We start from the raw sequence: 15,145 nt of genomic DNA, 5'->3' as shown, positions 1-15,145 counted from the left end.
GTTTCACAAAAAGAAAAGTATAAAATTAACAACTTGCGTGGAGATAGATGCCAAAAGCAGAAAAATTCCAACCTGCCATACTTGGTTTACCAAGATAAAGTAAATAAAATATGCCATACTTGGCCGCCACATCACATTATCCAAATTTCAAGTACTTAACAGTTAAATGTCATCACCAAAAACGGATTGATCTATAATGCTTAGGGTTAATTAACTACTTGTCAATGACAAGGAACTCTATTCATTAGGTACAAATAACTTAACGGACCATCATTTAGATTCATTGCTCTCTCTCTCTCTCTCTCTCTGTGTCTGATCACTGCACTGACCTTAGAGTTTAATTATGTCAACCCCTAATTCAATTACCATTCCCTCATTAGCTGCTGAGGACGGTACGTTTGTTTAACAACATCCCAAACTATCTATTTCTAATTTTAACACATGGAGTAAAATAAAACAATTTAATTTGTTTGTGATTTAAATACTACCATATATCAACCACTTAAATAGTTTCTTTGCTTATTTTTATACTATTTGCCCGGAAAATATTTACACCGATATAGTATTTAAATATTCATCGACTTTGTCAATGACTAATATTCGTCAAGATTGATGTCTTTTCATTTGCAAGATTTAAATTCGAAATATTGTTTACTTAATTTGAGTCAAATTTTACTGGATGAACATTGTGTATGTCCTTTAATTTTTATACATACCCCATTGGGAATGTAATGATATATGAAGTGCATAATGTCCAGGAACATATAAAAGGTGTATTTCTATGGCAGCAGCAACAGGAGACTGGGCAATAGCTTCCTCTTACGATAAAACTCATCCTAACTGGATGTCTACTCCCTTAACTATGGATGGAGACACAGCTCTTCATATTGCAGTGAGAATGGAAGAAACTAAATTTGTGAAAAAGTTGGTTAAACATGCAAACAAAAAAGATATGGAAATTCGTAGAAGTGATGGAAATACTGTCTTTTGTTTAGCTGCTATTTCAGGAAATGAGAAAATTGCCAGAATTTTATGTGAAAAGAATCCAGAATTGGTATGGATTAAAGGCCATGAAGAACAGTTGCCAATTCAATTGGCATCCTCAGCTGGACAACTTCATATGGTGAAGTTTTTGTTTCAAAGGATTGAACAAGACAACAACATTAATTTACCATTTCAAGATATAATCAAACTATTTTTCTTGACCCTTACCAACAACATTTACGGTAAGTAGAGTGTGCGCACAATATGTGTCACAATTGTTTTGGTGTGAATCAAATATACATCTATTACACATAACTTGCATGTATTAATCTTTCTAGTTGGGTAGGGTTATAACTTATAACTTATAATGGATAAAAAAATCCTCAATATTATATGTTAGAATTTCAAATTTTGCATGTTTATCTTATTGTAAAGAAAAAAACATTAATTTTTCTTAAAAGTTTGTTCGTTTTATGAGTAACCAGTGGAAACAAATTTATTAAATATTATAAAAGTAGTTTTTTTTTTGGTGGCCGGGATTTGAACCCCGGACCTTCATATTTTATGCAAGGTCCTTACCAACCGAGTTAAGCTCACGAGGACATAATATACTTACTTACATTGTAGATTATTAAAAAAAAAAATTGCTTCTTATCTTGGAGGGTAGGTGGAGTACTATATTTTGTAAAAAAAATTGTTAAAAGAAAAAAGTGGAGTAGTACCGTATATCCGTATATGTATGTATGTTTTATGTGTTTAGTATTTCATCTAGAAATCGAACACGGATTCTTCTAAAAGATTTGTTTTTTTGACAAGTTCTAAAAGATTTGTTCTATGGTAGTTTATTAACTATTTGAACTTTATTTTAGGGGAACTTAATTATTTGATTGAAAAATACTATATATGTATTTAATATGCTTTAAAATATATTGCTAATTAATATCTTTTTACGGTACTAAATTTTCCAAAAGATTTTGTTGAAATTAGTTATAGTGGAACGAATTTATTCAATATTTAAAAACTCAAATGGCAACGTCCCTACCTTTAAGTTAAAAATTGGTCAAACAAAGTTGATATATTTGATTTGAATTTCAGATCAAATACATTAATTTTTTTGATAAATTTTTGCTTATACTTGAGACTGGAGAAAGAATATATGTTGATTTCAATTCATCTTTTGTTCATGTTAGTTTTATATTGTTTCAATAACTTTATTATTATTCTAATTTTTATCACAGCTGCAGCATGGAGTTTGCTGATTCAAAATTCAGAACTAGCTCATACAGAAAATGAAAATGGACTAAATGCCTTGCAATTGCTTGCTCAATCACGTTAGTTCTCCCACCTTATACTTGTTTTTTTTAAGGAACTTGTGGACTAATTTTTATTGACTGTATATATCACAAACAAATATTGAAATATTATGAAAAAAATTAATTTCCGAATCAGTAATTATGTTACATTAGTCAAACAATCTAACTCATATTTACAATCAATATGTTAGCTTTCGAAGAAAATGCTCCTCGCTACAAAGACCTTGTAAGAGTATTGTTTGAGAGAATGGAAGAGGAAGAAGATGAATCTCTACAATATATAAAAACTTCAAAAGCAATGTTTGATGCAGCACAATTAGGCAACATCTTAATTTTAGAATTTATTTTCGACTACAATCCGAATATATTTATGGAAGTCAATTCTGAAGGGCAAAGTTTACTTCACGTTGCGGTTTTACACCGACAAGATCTTGTGTACCATCTAATATTGAGTAAGGGTTCATACAAAAATGTTTTGGTGCAAATTGTTGATCACGAGGGAAACAATGTTCTTCACTTGGCTGGAAAATTTGTTTCTAAAGGAAGATTTGGATCACCATCCATACATCAAGATCTTCTAATTCACAGTGATGAGTCATGGTTTAAGGTACATGATTTCCATCAATTTATGTATATTTTTTTTAATGACAAATATTAGTATCTTAACAGTTATGTTGTATTTTTTCCTTATCAGAATTCGAAGTCTAAACCTTTACTTCTTACATTCTTTATAATATCTTAGACCAACCAAGTGAGTTACCCATCCTCAACCACTCTATGTATAATTATATAACACTTAACTTTTTTTAAGGAATATAACACTTAAATGTAATTTTCAAAATAATGGAATCATCTTAAATTTATTGGAGTATCCAAGACAACTACATGATGCAAAACACTAAGAAAATTGTCAAAACACACGTTGGACGTTAGAAAAAGAAACTTAGGCGCTGGTTCCCTATAACTGGGTGCTAGGCGCCGGAGACTGAGATGTGATTTTGGGCCGAGTATCAGGTGGAATTTTGGCCCGAAAAAACCTTTGTTTTGTGTGTTTTTCTCATATTTTTGGGTTCCAATGATTATAACTTTTCATAGATTTGATTGGAATGCATTGTTTCATTGTTATTACATAACGGTAAGTTAACCAATACATTTCTTGAATCAAAAGTTCTAATCTCATTTGCAATTTTTGGTGAAATGTTGTTTTCTCATGTGAAGTAATGTATCATGTGTTATAAATACATGGTCGATGTCCATAATGTACACGAATTTGGCAAGTTTCACAGTCTTATTCTCTCCCATTTTTTAACTCTAAATCGTCATATCCCCTTTCTCCAATGTATGAGGAAAGTGTGGGAAACATTCTTCTGTAAACTACTATCAAAATATATGTTTGGTGTGCTTGTACAAATCACATTAACACATCCAATGTATCATGAAGGTAATATGATGTTCATACCATTGTTTTACTCTAAATCATCATATCCCCTTCTCTAATGTATGAGTGAAGTGCGGGAAACATTCTTCTGTACACTACTATCAAAAGATACGTTTAGTGTGTTTATACAAATCACATTTAAGACATCCAATGTATCATGAAGGGAACATGATGTTCATACCATTTGCAACTATTAATATATACTTATTGGTGAGGGTGAATTAAACCTAAAGGTTAAAGTGAAAACACACTTATTGATGATCAACGTGCAACCTTCATTGTTTTCTTCATTGTTTTAAGTGTTGCAACATTTTCCCCAAAAACCGATTTTCTAACAATATATATTAAGATAGTTGACATGACATGGCATTTATATAGGTTTTGGATAAGATAGTTTGTTTATATTTAGTGTCCTATATTTAATAGTAGTTTATTTTTAATTACTTGCAGAAAGTGGAGAAGATAGTTCCTCCTACATTGAAAACCATGGAAAATAAAAATGGTATGACCCCAACAGAAATATTTTACAAGGAACATAAAGAATCATATGAGAAATCTGTAACTGAAGTGAATGGAACTGCAAATACTTTTATAGTTGTGGCAGCTTTGTTTTTAACACTAAGCATAACTGCAGCTCTATCAATTCGTAATAATAAGATTAGTGAAAATACTCATTTTCTTCATTACAAAAAATGGTTCAAGTTATTTATTTTATCAATTGGATATGGAGTGAGCTTGTGTGCAACATCAATGCTTCTTCTCAACTCAATTATACTTCCATCAACATGGACACAAAAACGAGGTTATGTTAATTCTCGATTATCAAGGATGTCACTTGGTTATTTGTCTCTTTATTCCTCTTTTCTTGTCTTGGTTATCATTTCTATTTTCTCTGGGGTCATTTTGGTCTACAGCTTCTTCCCCAGCTGGGTCTTTTATGTCATTGACCTACTTTGTGCTATTCCAATCACCTTGAATTTTTTTATTTTATTTTATCCTTTATATTTTTATTTAGTCTTAAAACTAGCCTTCTACACTCGACGTGTAACAATGATTATGTCAAAATGGTGATTCCCTGTAAAATGGATCCTTTTTAATTACTTGTTGGATTTGTAATATTAGACAATATTGTGATGTAAAATTATTTTCGACGTTTGTTTCTTAGTGATATATTAATTTATACTAATGATTCTTTAGTGTAACCTAAAGTTGAAATATTAATTATAATCTTTAGCAGTACTGCATTTATATGTTTCTCAATTGATTTCTCTTTAACTAGTAACAATCCATTTAAAAATAATAATATGAATTTCATTTGATTAGAAAGTAATAATCTAAATGATTTGATTATAAATAAAATAGGAATTTAGTTTATATGTACAAGGAGTATAAAGTTTTACACGTCGAAATGATATTTGTACAACTATTATGTCAACTTTTGAACAAATTATCTTACATGTTTTAATTGTGTTCTTAATCTCTCTTCCGTTTTTTTCTCTATATTGTTTTTTACCTACAAAAGAACAAAAAAATTGTCCAAAATTTACCGCAAAATAATCGTACAAATATCATTAATCTTAAATAAACTTGTAAATTAATTTAGATTTTATTTCTCACTTTCAATACACACGAATAAATTTCTTAAAAAAATACACACGAATAAATTTAACCAAGATATCAGTTTAAAGGCCAAGCAACACAACCTAGGAGTTTAACCTTCAAATTTTTGGGACACAAAAGGCCACGAAAATTCGTTTTAATTATTATAAATATATAATAGGACAAAATAAGTATAGATGTTCCCATAACTCAATTAGACAAGATGATGCCTCATATCCCCCCATCCAAGTTTGAGCTTTGAACTTAACAAAATATGATTTTTCTACTCTATTTTTTTTGTGAATTAGATATGTAATGGCTAACAAAACTCTTCAAGAGATTTCACTATTACATTTTCATAACATGATTTGAACTCAAAACTTGTAGTTAAACGGAAAGAGATCTCATATCATCTAATTCAAATGCTCTTAGGATGCTAGTCTTGTATTATTTTTATTCTATTTAAAAAATACCTCACTATAAAATATGTTTAAGCCTCTAGTGTTAACCCTCCGATTCCTAAGAAAAATCGGTCCTGGTAATCTGAAGTTCGATTGAAAGGTAAGTAAAGTTTGATCAAAAATTGTTCCACCAAAGAATCGAACTCGAATGAATTCCTCCAAATGATTCGTCCTTAGTAAAACTCATTAGCCACTGAACTTCATCACTTGGTTCTAGTCTAAACATGTTGGGTTGTTCTAAAAACAGATAGTTTATTTGTATTCCATTTATTTATCCTGTTTTTACTTGAGTTCCTCTTATTTGATATCTATGAAGCAAGAGTATAAAAAACTACAATTCTTCTTACATTCTAATTTTCGTCTTACCAAACAATTAAAATGTTATCTCAATTTCTCTTTCCTTTACTTATCTCTCTCTTCTAACAAAAGAGAGTACATGAAGTCAATGTCTGTTTATGTGGTGGTATAGAGCAAAAAACACCTGCATTCACCCACCTCTACAAATTCTAGTTTCCTTAAAATTGCGTTAATTTTGTATTGGGACGTGGAGAAACTCGTGTCGTGTCAAATGTTATTCCAAACATGTTAGAAGTCATTATATTTTACAAAGTACTTTTCTTTTCATAATGTAATTTAAAACGAACGTGCCCTTAACATGTTTACTCCAATGCTAGTGACATTTCAAACAATTTTTTGAATTTTTCTCATGACATTATAACTACCCTTAATAATTGGGGTACACTTATAAACATTAATTTATGACATAGTCCTTGATTGTTTTTAATTAATTTTTAATGAACTGTGTCCAAAATTAATTAAATTACTTACCCCCTTAATTCATAAATAAACTCAAAGTCATCTTGACATCGGATCGCTGATTTATTTGTTGTTGAGACTAGTAATTGAAAATTCTAAAATTATAATTTATTTATTTTTGTAACACTTTCTGGATTGTTGAGTTTCATTGATGGGATTTGGTCCGCTAGTACTGCTGAGAGATTGATTATATTTACTACTAACTACGTGGAGAAACTTGATCAGGCTCTAATTGGTAGAGGAAGAATGGATATGCATATTGAATTGTCTTATTGTGGTTTTGATGGATTCAAAATGTTGGCAATGAATTATGAATTATCTTAATCTTGAATCTCATTTTTTGTTCGAGACTATTCGGTGCTTGTTGGAAGAGACTAATATGACACCAGCTAATGTTGAGGAAAATTTGATGCCTAAGATAGCTAATGAAGATGTTGAGACCTCATTGGAGAGGTTGATACAGTTACAAGCCCTTAGAAGCTCTGGGGAAGATGCTAAGAAAGAAGAAGGGACTAGTGGACAAGGAGCTTGAGGAAGAGATTGATAATGGAAAGTCCTAGGCCATGTCAAATTGTAGTTTATTGTTGTTTATTTTGCATTAAAGTCACTATTCCAATTTCCAGATGGTTTAACTCCAATGGAAGGTGATGGTTATGTTAGTCAATCTTATAAGAACGAATTTCCTATGTTGGTCTTATACTCTTATGCCACATGTTACTTTCTTAGTTTCTGACTGTTTGATCAACTTTACTATACAAACTGCAGAAAAATTTGGACGACCAAATGTTTATCTTTTTTCCAGCTAGTGCATGTTCTTTATTGTCTATTTTGCACTTACGATCCTTTGTAAAAAAGGTCTCACACCACTCAAAGGTACAACTCAATTCAGTTTTTTTTTTTCAGTAAAGTATAGTATGTGCATAAATACATACACATTATAATCGTCATTTCCTTCTGAATAACAAATAAACGAACAAATAAACTTATGGTAATAATGTGTGTATTATACCAATATACACATACTACACTCTATTTATTTATTTTTTTAAATTGAAGAAGAGGATTTTTTTTATTAATAACCATTTTACAACCATTATCGATATATTTGAATCCAGTTTTTTAAAGTTACAAAGTTAAGTTCTTGCCACTTATGAGATATCATGCTATACTCTATTGAAGAGGAATAAAAAAAAAAAAAAAAACTTATTATAAGATGACAAATGGTTTCATGAGAATATGTATAGAATTGATGAGATGAATTCGTGAGAATTGAAGTAACTTAAGTGACCAGCCCCTTCTACTGTCAGTATCAAAACTAGGTTTTACTCAAAAAAGCATAAAATGTATGCGTGGAGATCCAAAAAGATTAATATTTTATTGTGCCATACTTGGTTATCGAGATGAAGTAAATAATATTCCTCAAAAAAAAAAAAAAAAAATCAACTTGTTAACGACAAGGAACCTTGCTTATCAGAGTATCGTAATTAATAGGCTATCATTCAATTGCACCTATATATAAATTAGCTCATCCACTACTTACATATACTCACAGATCGAATAAAAAAAAAAACATTTCGATCATTATCACAAGCTATTTAGTGATTTTACGTAGATAAAAAAATTATGTCCAGCTCTGATTCAATTGCTGTATCAGTTGTAGGTGACATGTACAAGCCTACAGGTAATTTAGTTATATAAAAAAAACCAAATCATGTACTCTCATGGGTTTGTTTTCATATTAGCAATACATTTGCATTTGTGTTGTCATAATATCATTGCTGCAACATCAGTTACTATTTTCAGATATATATATTTCATTTCATATAATGGCAACCAGGTGCAATGAGTTAAATAAAACCATTTTCACCCCTATGTATGTATCACAAAATCCTTGTGTGTTCAAACGAGGTAATCACAACATCTGTAGGATAAAAAATAGGTTTCTTAGCACACATATAGTGGAAACTCATAGTGAGATTCACAAATTTAACATAATTCACAAAGGTTTAAGTACAATAGTTCAATAATAAGAAATACGATTACTGTTGGACAAAACTGATACATACTCTAAAATGCACATGAAATGTCTAGGAGCATATAAAATGAGTATTTGTATGGCAGCTGCATCAGGGGATTGGGCTATGGCTTCATCATACGATAAAACTCATCCTGATTGGATATCTACTCCCTTAACTGCAAATGGAGACACGGCAATCCACATTGCGGTGGCAATGGAAAAAACTAGATTTGTGGCGAAGTTAGTGAAACATACAAACATGGAAGATTTAGAAATTCGCAAGACAGATGGAAATACTGCCTTTTGTATAGCTGCAATTTCAGGAAATGTGAAAATTGCTGCAATATTATTTGGCAATAGCCCAAGATTGTTGTGGATTAGAGGCCAAAATGATATGTTGCCAATTCATTTGGCATCTGTAGCTGGGCATCTTCATATGGTTAATTTTTTGTTTGAAAAAACTCTAGATGAGATGCACATCAATCTACCCTTTGAAGACATAGTCAAGATGTTTTTCTTGACGTTTACATGCAGCATTTATAGTAAGTCGTTCTTCTTTTGTTGTTGACAAATGCATTAAAAAGTCGTCGAGTACATATATTTCTCATAAGTTCCCAAATATATTGTTACATGTTTTTACATAACAAATTTTCAAGATTTTTGATAGGAACCAAATTATAGAAAAGAAGAAAGCGTATTATTAATTGTGAACTCAGTAACTATTACAGAGACTGAAGCCCCATAATCCCGGAGCAAGCTCTTCAAAGGAAGGAAGAACCCCACATTGCCCAAATGATCAAAGACACTTCCTCCCTGCCTTCACATCCTCTTATAACAAAATAGATCACACACCTCACCCATCACTCTGCTACGTATGTTACCTGTTTTTCTCACTAACCAACTTCCCAGCTCACCTCTCACTTTCCATTTGACTATTCTCTTTATGTGTCCTACTAATTTTGTTGAATTATAAGTGGAACATATCCTCATCCAAAAACTGAAATGGCAACTTGTTTACATGTCAATTTCATTTACCTTTTGTTCTTGTTGGATTGTATAATATTTCAATTTCAATAAATTATTCATTACACTCATTTTTTTCCCTGATCAATCACAGCTATGGCATTGAGTTTGTTGGATAGATATCCAAGACTAGCCACTACAGAAAATGAAAAGGGGTTAACTGCCTTGCAAGTACTTGCTGAATCACGTTAGCTCTCTAACCTTATACTACCTGTTTTCTATGAGCAAGAATTGAACTTGGCACCCCAGGATTTACAACACTCACACACGCACCAACTACTTGCGTTAGACCTCGGTAGTTTTAACCTTATACCTTATACTTGTGTAAACGTCAGCTTTTTTATTTACATGATGTCTATTTTAAATTGGTCAAAGTTTATGTGTAGTTTCTGTGTGCAATATTTTTACCGTTCTCTAATCACAATTCAACACATAGAATATGTAGCCACAAATGAACAAACAGAATTGAATTTATGAATTGATAGTTAATTATAGGGTTTTGCTAACGAGTGCCCTAAGGGCACTCTTCAAGAATTCCTAATTAAGAAAATGTTTATTGAAAAAGTCAAATAATTCTATTTCCAATGCATTGAATTCATCAATTTCTATAAAAACTTACAAAAATTTACTATTTAAGGTTGTTAAAGAGTGCCCTTGGGGCACTCGTTAGCATTTCCCTTAATTATATCCATTAAACTTGCTCATTTAATTATTTATATTCAATTCAATGCTAGCCTTTGACAAGCATGCTACTAGCTACCATGATCTTCTAAGCTTGTTGTTCAAAGCTATGGAAGAGGAAGAGGAAGAGAACAAGGTCCTACAATCTGAAAAGACTACAGAAGCAATGTTCAGAGCAGCAAAATCAGGAAACATCATGGTTTTAAAATTTATTTTTAACTATAATCCCAATTTGTTTATGGAAGTCAATCCTCAAGGGCAAAACTTACTTCACATTGCAATTTCAAATCGACAAAAAAGTGTATTTCGTCTGATATTGCATAAGGGTGCATACAAAACCATGTTGGCGCTACATGTTGATCGTGAAGGAAACAATATTCTCCACTTAGCTGGAAAGTTAGCGGCTGAAGAAAGATTTGGATCACCAATTCATCAATTTCTTATTCATAGTGAAGAACTATGGTTTCAGGTAGATTGCATAATTCATCGTGTTCGATATACAAGTGTGTGTATATATATATATATAGAGAGAGAGAGAGAGAGAGATTTGCTAGAACCCCATATATATATATATATATATATATATATATATATATATATATATATATCCTCTTCTTAATTTAATGTCTATTTCTTTTTAACCTGCAGGAAGTGGAGAAGATAGTTCCTCCAATATATAAAACCATGGAGAATGAAAAATCCATGACCCCAAAAAAAGTATTTTATATGGAACACAAAGAACTGTCTGAAAAAGCTATAACTGAACTGAAAGGAATTGCAAGTAATTTTTTAGTTGTAGCAGCTCTTCTAGTTTCCATAGGGATGAGCGCACTTCTCACAATAAAAACTAACAATACAAGCGGAAAGCATCCGATTTTTGAGGAAAATATATGGTACATGATATTCCTGCTATCAGTTGGAGTTGGAGTGAGCTTATGTGTTGTATCTATGCATTGCTTTACCTCAGTTATACTACCTTCAAGCTGGAGTCCAAACATAACTTGTGTTAACTCAAGTCTAGCAAGGATTACATTTGGGTATTTGTTTATTTATACATCTATAGGAATCCTAGGTATTTTTTGTACCATATCCGGTGTTATTTTGGTCTACACCTTCTTGCCTAACTGGATCTTTTATGTTATTGTTGCATGTTGTGGCATTTCAACTGCCATGTTTTATGTGTTTCTTTACCGTTCTTTGCTTCTCTCTGTTCGCTTGACACTGGCCCTTTGCCAGAAATATGGAGCGATAACGCTAACGAAATTGGGGTTTGAAATTAGTTGGGAGCCTTTCTTCTTGGATTAGTCAACTATATAATGTTTTGGGAGGATATGATGTAAAATAATTTTCTTTTCTATCAATGATATGTAAAATAACTATCTCAATATAACCTTGAATATATATTGTTACCTTGTGCTATATTGCATTTATATTTTTCATTGAAACTTTTGTGCTTATGTTTCGTCAACCTGTTATCGAACCGGTGATAACTAAAGATATAATTCTGATTCTTATATTATATAAGTTATCATCAGCAAAATTCCTATAAGATTTTAATTGATGATAAACACACTATTAGTGTAACAAAGTTTTACATATGCATCAAATCAACATAGATAATTGTGGAAATATTATAGAAACTAATAAAATAAAGTGACGTGTAGTTAAATATGATAAGATGTGAGTAAACAATTTTTACATTGATAGTATCCCTTAATTCTACTTTATATTATCAATTAATGTTCTTACTTGTTTGGCATTTCCTTGGATAAGCAACATTTGATAAAAGTTGAAAACAGCAGCAAAGGAATTTAAATCAATAAACACAATTAGCATAGCACAGCATGTATCATTTAAGTCAAGTTTATCATCATCATCATTCATATATAGCAGCAAAATTGCATTGGTGTCTCCATTCATAATACAATGAAATCATTGCTTCCTCAATTCACATAACCAAATTTTGACAGCCTTACCTTTGGCAACAAAGCAGCCAGTGTTCTTCCTATCAATCCTGAGTGGACTTTTCATCTTCATCATCATCTCTTTAAGCAATACTTTGACCGGCGATTCTCCTCTCACATTGCTATGCTTTCCAACCCCACAGACCACAGTGATTTCAGCAGGAATCTCATGATTTGAAGCATTTAACAACCTCTTCTGCATCTCCTCCAACCAAAGCAACGTAACCAAATAAGCTGAACCCAGGTGAAATCCATGCAAATCCAATTTCACCTCTTTAGAATCCCACACCATCACCTCATCGAAAATCACATTACACGATAGCAACTCCTTAACCACCGTAGCTTCCCATCCTTCCATACACACATTCAACAACTCTTCAATCGACAATGCCAAATCATTCAAATCCACAACATTCCTCATTATCGTTGGGCAAGAATTTGAAACGGAATTATAAGTTCTAACAGAAAACGGAACACCAGAATTCCTCATCCTTGTAAGCCAAGAAACCATTTCCACATACTCCTCGTGAATTCCAAAACTTGAAAGAATCATATTATAACAAACAGTATCAATAACAAACCCATTATTCTCCATTTCATCAACAACTCTGTTCAAATCATGAAACAAACCCGATCTTCCATATCCATACAAAATAGACTTGAATTCAAAAGCAGAAGGTTGAAGCTGAATCTTCCCACCACCATCTGTTTGTTTAAATTCCCGAACCAGATTCTCAGCCTCACGAGGCTTATCCATTGCACACAATCCACTAACCATGGATTCATAAGCTCTGCGTTTGACGTAAATTGAAGAGGAAGTGCGAAGAAGGTTATTGAGGTGAGAATAAGCGAAATCAAAGCCAGTTTGAGAAGCGCGTTTGGAATGTGAGTCCAAGAGTTTTGCATAGAAGAGAACAATGTCACGTTCTTTGTTGTTGAGTTTTGAAGTAGCTTCGGAAATTAAGGTCTGGGATTCGGTGTAGCGTTTGTGTTTGTGGAGTAGGGTGATTAAATCGGCGATGATGGTTGGGTTCCATGTGTACCATTGTGATTCGCTTATTCTTATGTAGAGCTGCAACAAGAAATGGAAGGGTTAGTTTGGAGATTATGAAATGAGATGAGGGTAATTTGGGGAGAAAAGAGTTAACTTACGGGGAGGGCGGTGGTGGGAGAGAGGTGGTGGTGAGCGGTGGTGGGAGAGAGGAGGTGAGTGAGAGTGGAGAGTAGTACGGATTTGGGTGAGGATTGTACGAATTTACGAATGAGATATTCGGTATTGGTGTTTGTGGTTGAGAGTTTTGTGAGGAATCGTTGCCCTTGTTTCGTTAGAGTGCAACGAATGGTGTTACTGTTTTTTTTAAGACGAAGCTGGGTTTGGAGTTGAGGAGGAGGAAGAAGACATTGTTGAATTTCGAGTTTAAATCTCAGCGTCATCCTCTCAACTCTAATGTTTTTTCCTTCTTTTTCTGATATAAGTAGTAATTATTATTACTTTTTCTGTTATCTTATTTTCTCACGTGTCTATTTTTATTTTTATTTTTATTTTCAAAAATGTTTATGGGGGGCTTTTTATTCTTTAATCCAAACACGGTTTGAATTTGTTTTTTTATTATAGACTCGAGTACGTTTATATATAAGCTGCAATTAGAATCTCTCCTTTTAACCGTTGTGAATTTTATTTTTAAAAACAAGACAGTAAAAAATGATCAAACATATAAATAAAACTGGAGCAAGTTTTTTCGATTTTTTTTGAGAATATGAAAAATTGGTTGAAACGATAGAACTTTGGATTTTGAGTGGCGAAGTCTCATAAGAAGTTCTTTTTAAGAGAGTCTTGATCCTTGTTTTTTTCCTTCTGATTTTCTCGGAAAGTTTCGGAGCAATATGATCAAATAGCCTGAAAACCACATTTTCTATTGAGACATGGCGACAACAACTAACAATGACCAAAAACACAAGGATGAGGTTAGAATGATTACTACGGTCCTTAAATGGATAGGGTGGAAAAGGTAAGTCTCATAAGTAATTTAGTAAGGCGGTTACCCATCCGATTCAATGAAAAACCTGATTTCTTGTGCATATCAATCCTGGCCCAACCCGCTTGTTTTGTCGGTCAAATACCAACAATTGCTATATTGGCATGCTAGCAGGGAGGAGGCGGTTTTTGCCTTCATCATCCCTTGTACTTGTCCTAATTTTCAATGGGGTGAAAAAATAGAATTCCAATCTTGCACTCGATTAGTTTTAAGTACTCCCGCTCCATCTTAACATGAACTTTTATCGCATTTTGTTAATTTTTTGTTAAAAATAAATAAAAGTTCAAATTTATGTTGTTTTACCTTTCAGCAACATAACTTTTTTTATTAAATGATAAATGTTAATGTTATTTATTAGGTTTATTTTTTCCTCTTTCATCTTGCTTTGAACTCGGAATCTCCAACTTCTTATCTCTTAGTTCAAATGAGTTGAGCTGCGCAATCCACCTCAATAATGTACCGTTTAAAAGAAGAAGAAAAACTTGTTTATGGCTCATATTATAAATAAAAGTAAACATTAATTTAATTTAAGAGTTTGTAAGTTATTAATTTAAGAGATAAAATGTAACTTTGATACAAGCGGCATGGATTTAGGTGGGGGTGTATACAACTCAGTCCTGACTTACAACTCATTCCGGTTCGAACGCAATGCGTCAGGACTGACCCAGTCAAAAGAATTTTTTATACCAGGGACGTGGATTTTTGCATCCTTGAGTTATTTTTACGACATTTAATTAGTTTTCATAGCATTCTACTGTAAACTCTTTTTAGTGTAATTTTGATTTTTTTTTTATTGAAGAAATTACCCTGGAT

The 15,145-nt window shown here is 32.1% G+C and overlaps 3 protein-coding genes across 3 annotated transcripts; 2 read left to right on the top strand and 1 right to left on the bottom strand.

Moving 5' to 3' along the window:
• The first annotated feature begins 184 nt into the window (after positions 1–184).
• LOC146959236 (uncharacterized) lies at positions 185–4,886 on the top strand. Its single transcript, XM_085735840.1, has 5 exons — positions 185–392; positions 759–1,226; positions 2,223–2,315; positions 2,489–2,904; positions 4,186–4,886. Exons 1-5 carry the CDS (start codon positions 344–346, stop codon positions 4,804–4,806), a joined length of 1,647 nt encoding a protein of 548 aa, XP_085591966.1. The 5' UTR covers positions 185–343; the 3' UTR covers positions 4,807–4,886.
• Positions 4,887–8,141: 3,255 nt separating this feature from the next.
• On the top strand, positions 8,142–12,492 carry LOC146959235 (uncharacterized). Its single transcript, XM_085740774.1, has 5 exons — positions 8,142–8,292; positions 8,703–9,170; positions 9,746–9,838; positions 10,386–10,801; positions 10,981–12,492. The coding sequence occupies exons 1-5, from the start codon at positions 8,235–8,237 to the stop codon at positions 11,635–11,637; spliced, it is 1,692 nt and encodes a 563-aa protein (XP_085596900.1). The 5' UTR covers positions 8,142–8,234; the 3' UTR covers positions 11,638–12,492.
• On the bottom strand, positions 12,185–13,745 carry LOC146959234 (pentatricopeptide repeat-containing protein At2g17033-like). Its single transcript, XM_085740775.1, has 2 exons — positions 13,449–13,745; positions 12,185–13,368 (listed from the first exon to the last, which is right to left on the bottom strand). The coding sequence occupies exons 1-2, from the start codon at positions 13,728–13,730 to the stop codon at positions 12,265–12,267; spliced, it is 1,386 nt and encodes a 461-aa protein (XP_085596901.1). The 5' UTR covers positions 13,731–13,745; the 3' UTR covers positions 12,185–12,264.
• Positions 13,746–15,145: the final 1,400 nt, after the last annotated feature.

This window comes from Medicago sativa, chromosome 1 (genome assembly GCF_051527215.1).
Source record: "Medicago sativa cultivar Bolivia chromosome 1, Bolivia_mono, whole genome shotgun sequence".
Classification (NCBI taxonomy): domain Eukaryota; kingdom Viridiplantae; phylum Streptophyta; class Magnoliopsida; order Fabales; family Fabaceae; genus Medicago; species Medicago sativa.
The sequence above is the reverse complement of the archived record's forward strand: the minus strand, read 5'-3'. Positions and strand labels throughout refer to the sequence as shown.

Coding starts and splice junctions, on each gene's coding strand:
- LOC146959236 (XM_085735840.1), top strand. CDS start 344: ATGTCAACCCCTAATTCAATTACCATTCCCTCATTAGCTGCTGAGGAC. Junction 1,227..2,222: donor CCTTACCAACAACATTTACG/GTAAGTAGAGTG, acceptor TTTTTATCACAG/CTGCAGCATGGAGTTTGCTG. Junction 2,905..4,185: donor GTGATGAGTCATGGTTTAAG/GTACATGATTTC, acceptor AATTACTTGCAG/AAAGTGGAGAAGATAGTTCC.
- LOC146959235 (XM_085740774.1), top strand. CDS start 8,235: ATGTCCAGCTCTGATTCAATTGCTGTATCAGTTGTAGGTGACATGTAC. Junction 9,171..9,745: donor GTTTACATGCAGCATTTATA/GTAAGTCGTTCT, acceptor GATCAATCACAG/CTATGGCATTGAGTTTGTTG. Junction 10,802..10,980: donor GTGAAGAACTATGGTTTCAG/GTAGATTGCATA, acceptor TTTAACCTGCAG/GAAGTGGAGAAGATAGTTCC.
- LOC146959234 (XM_085740775.1), bottom strand. CDS start 13,730: ATGACGCTGAGATTTAAACTCGAAATTCAACAATGTCTTCTTCCTCCT. Junction 13,369..13,448: donor CTCCCACCACCGCCCTCCCC/GTAAGTTAACTC, acceptor TTCTTGTTGCAG/CTCTACATAAGAATAAGCGA.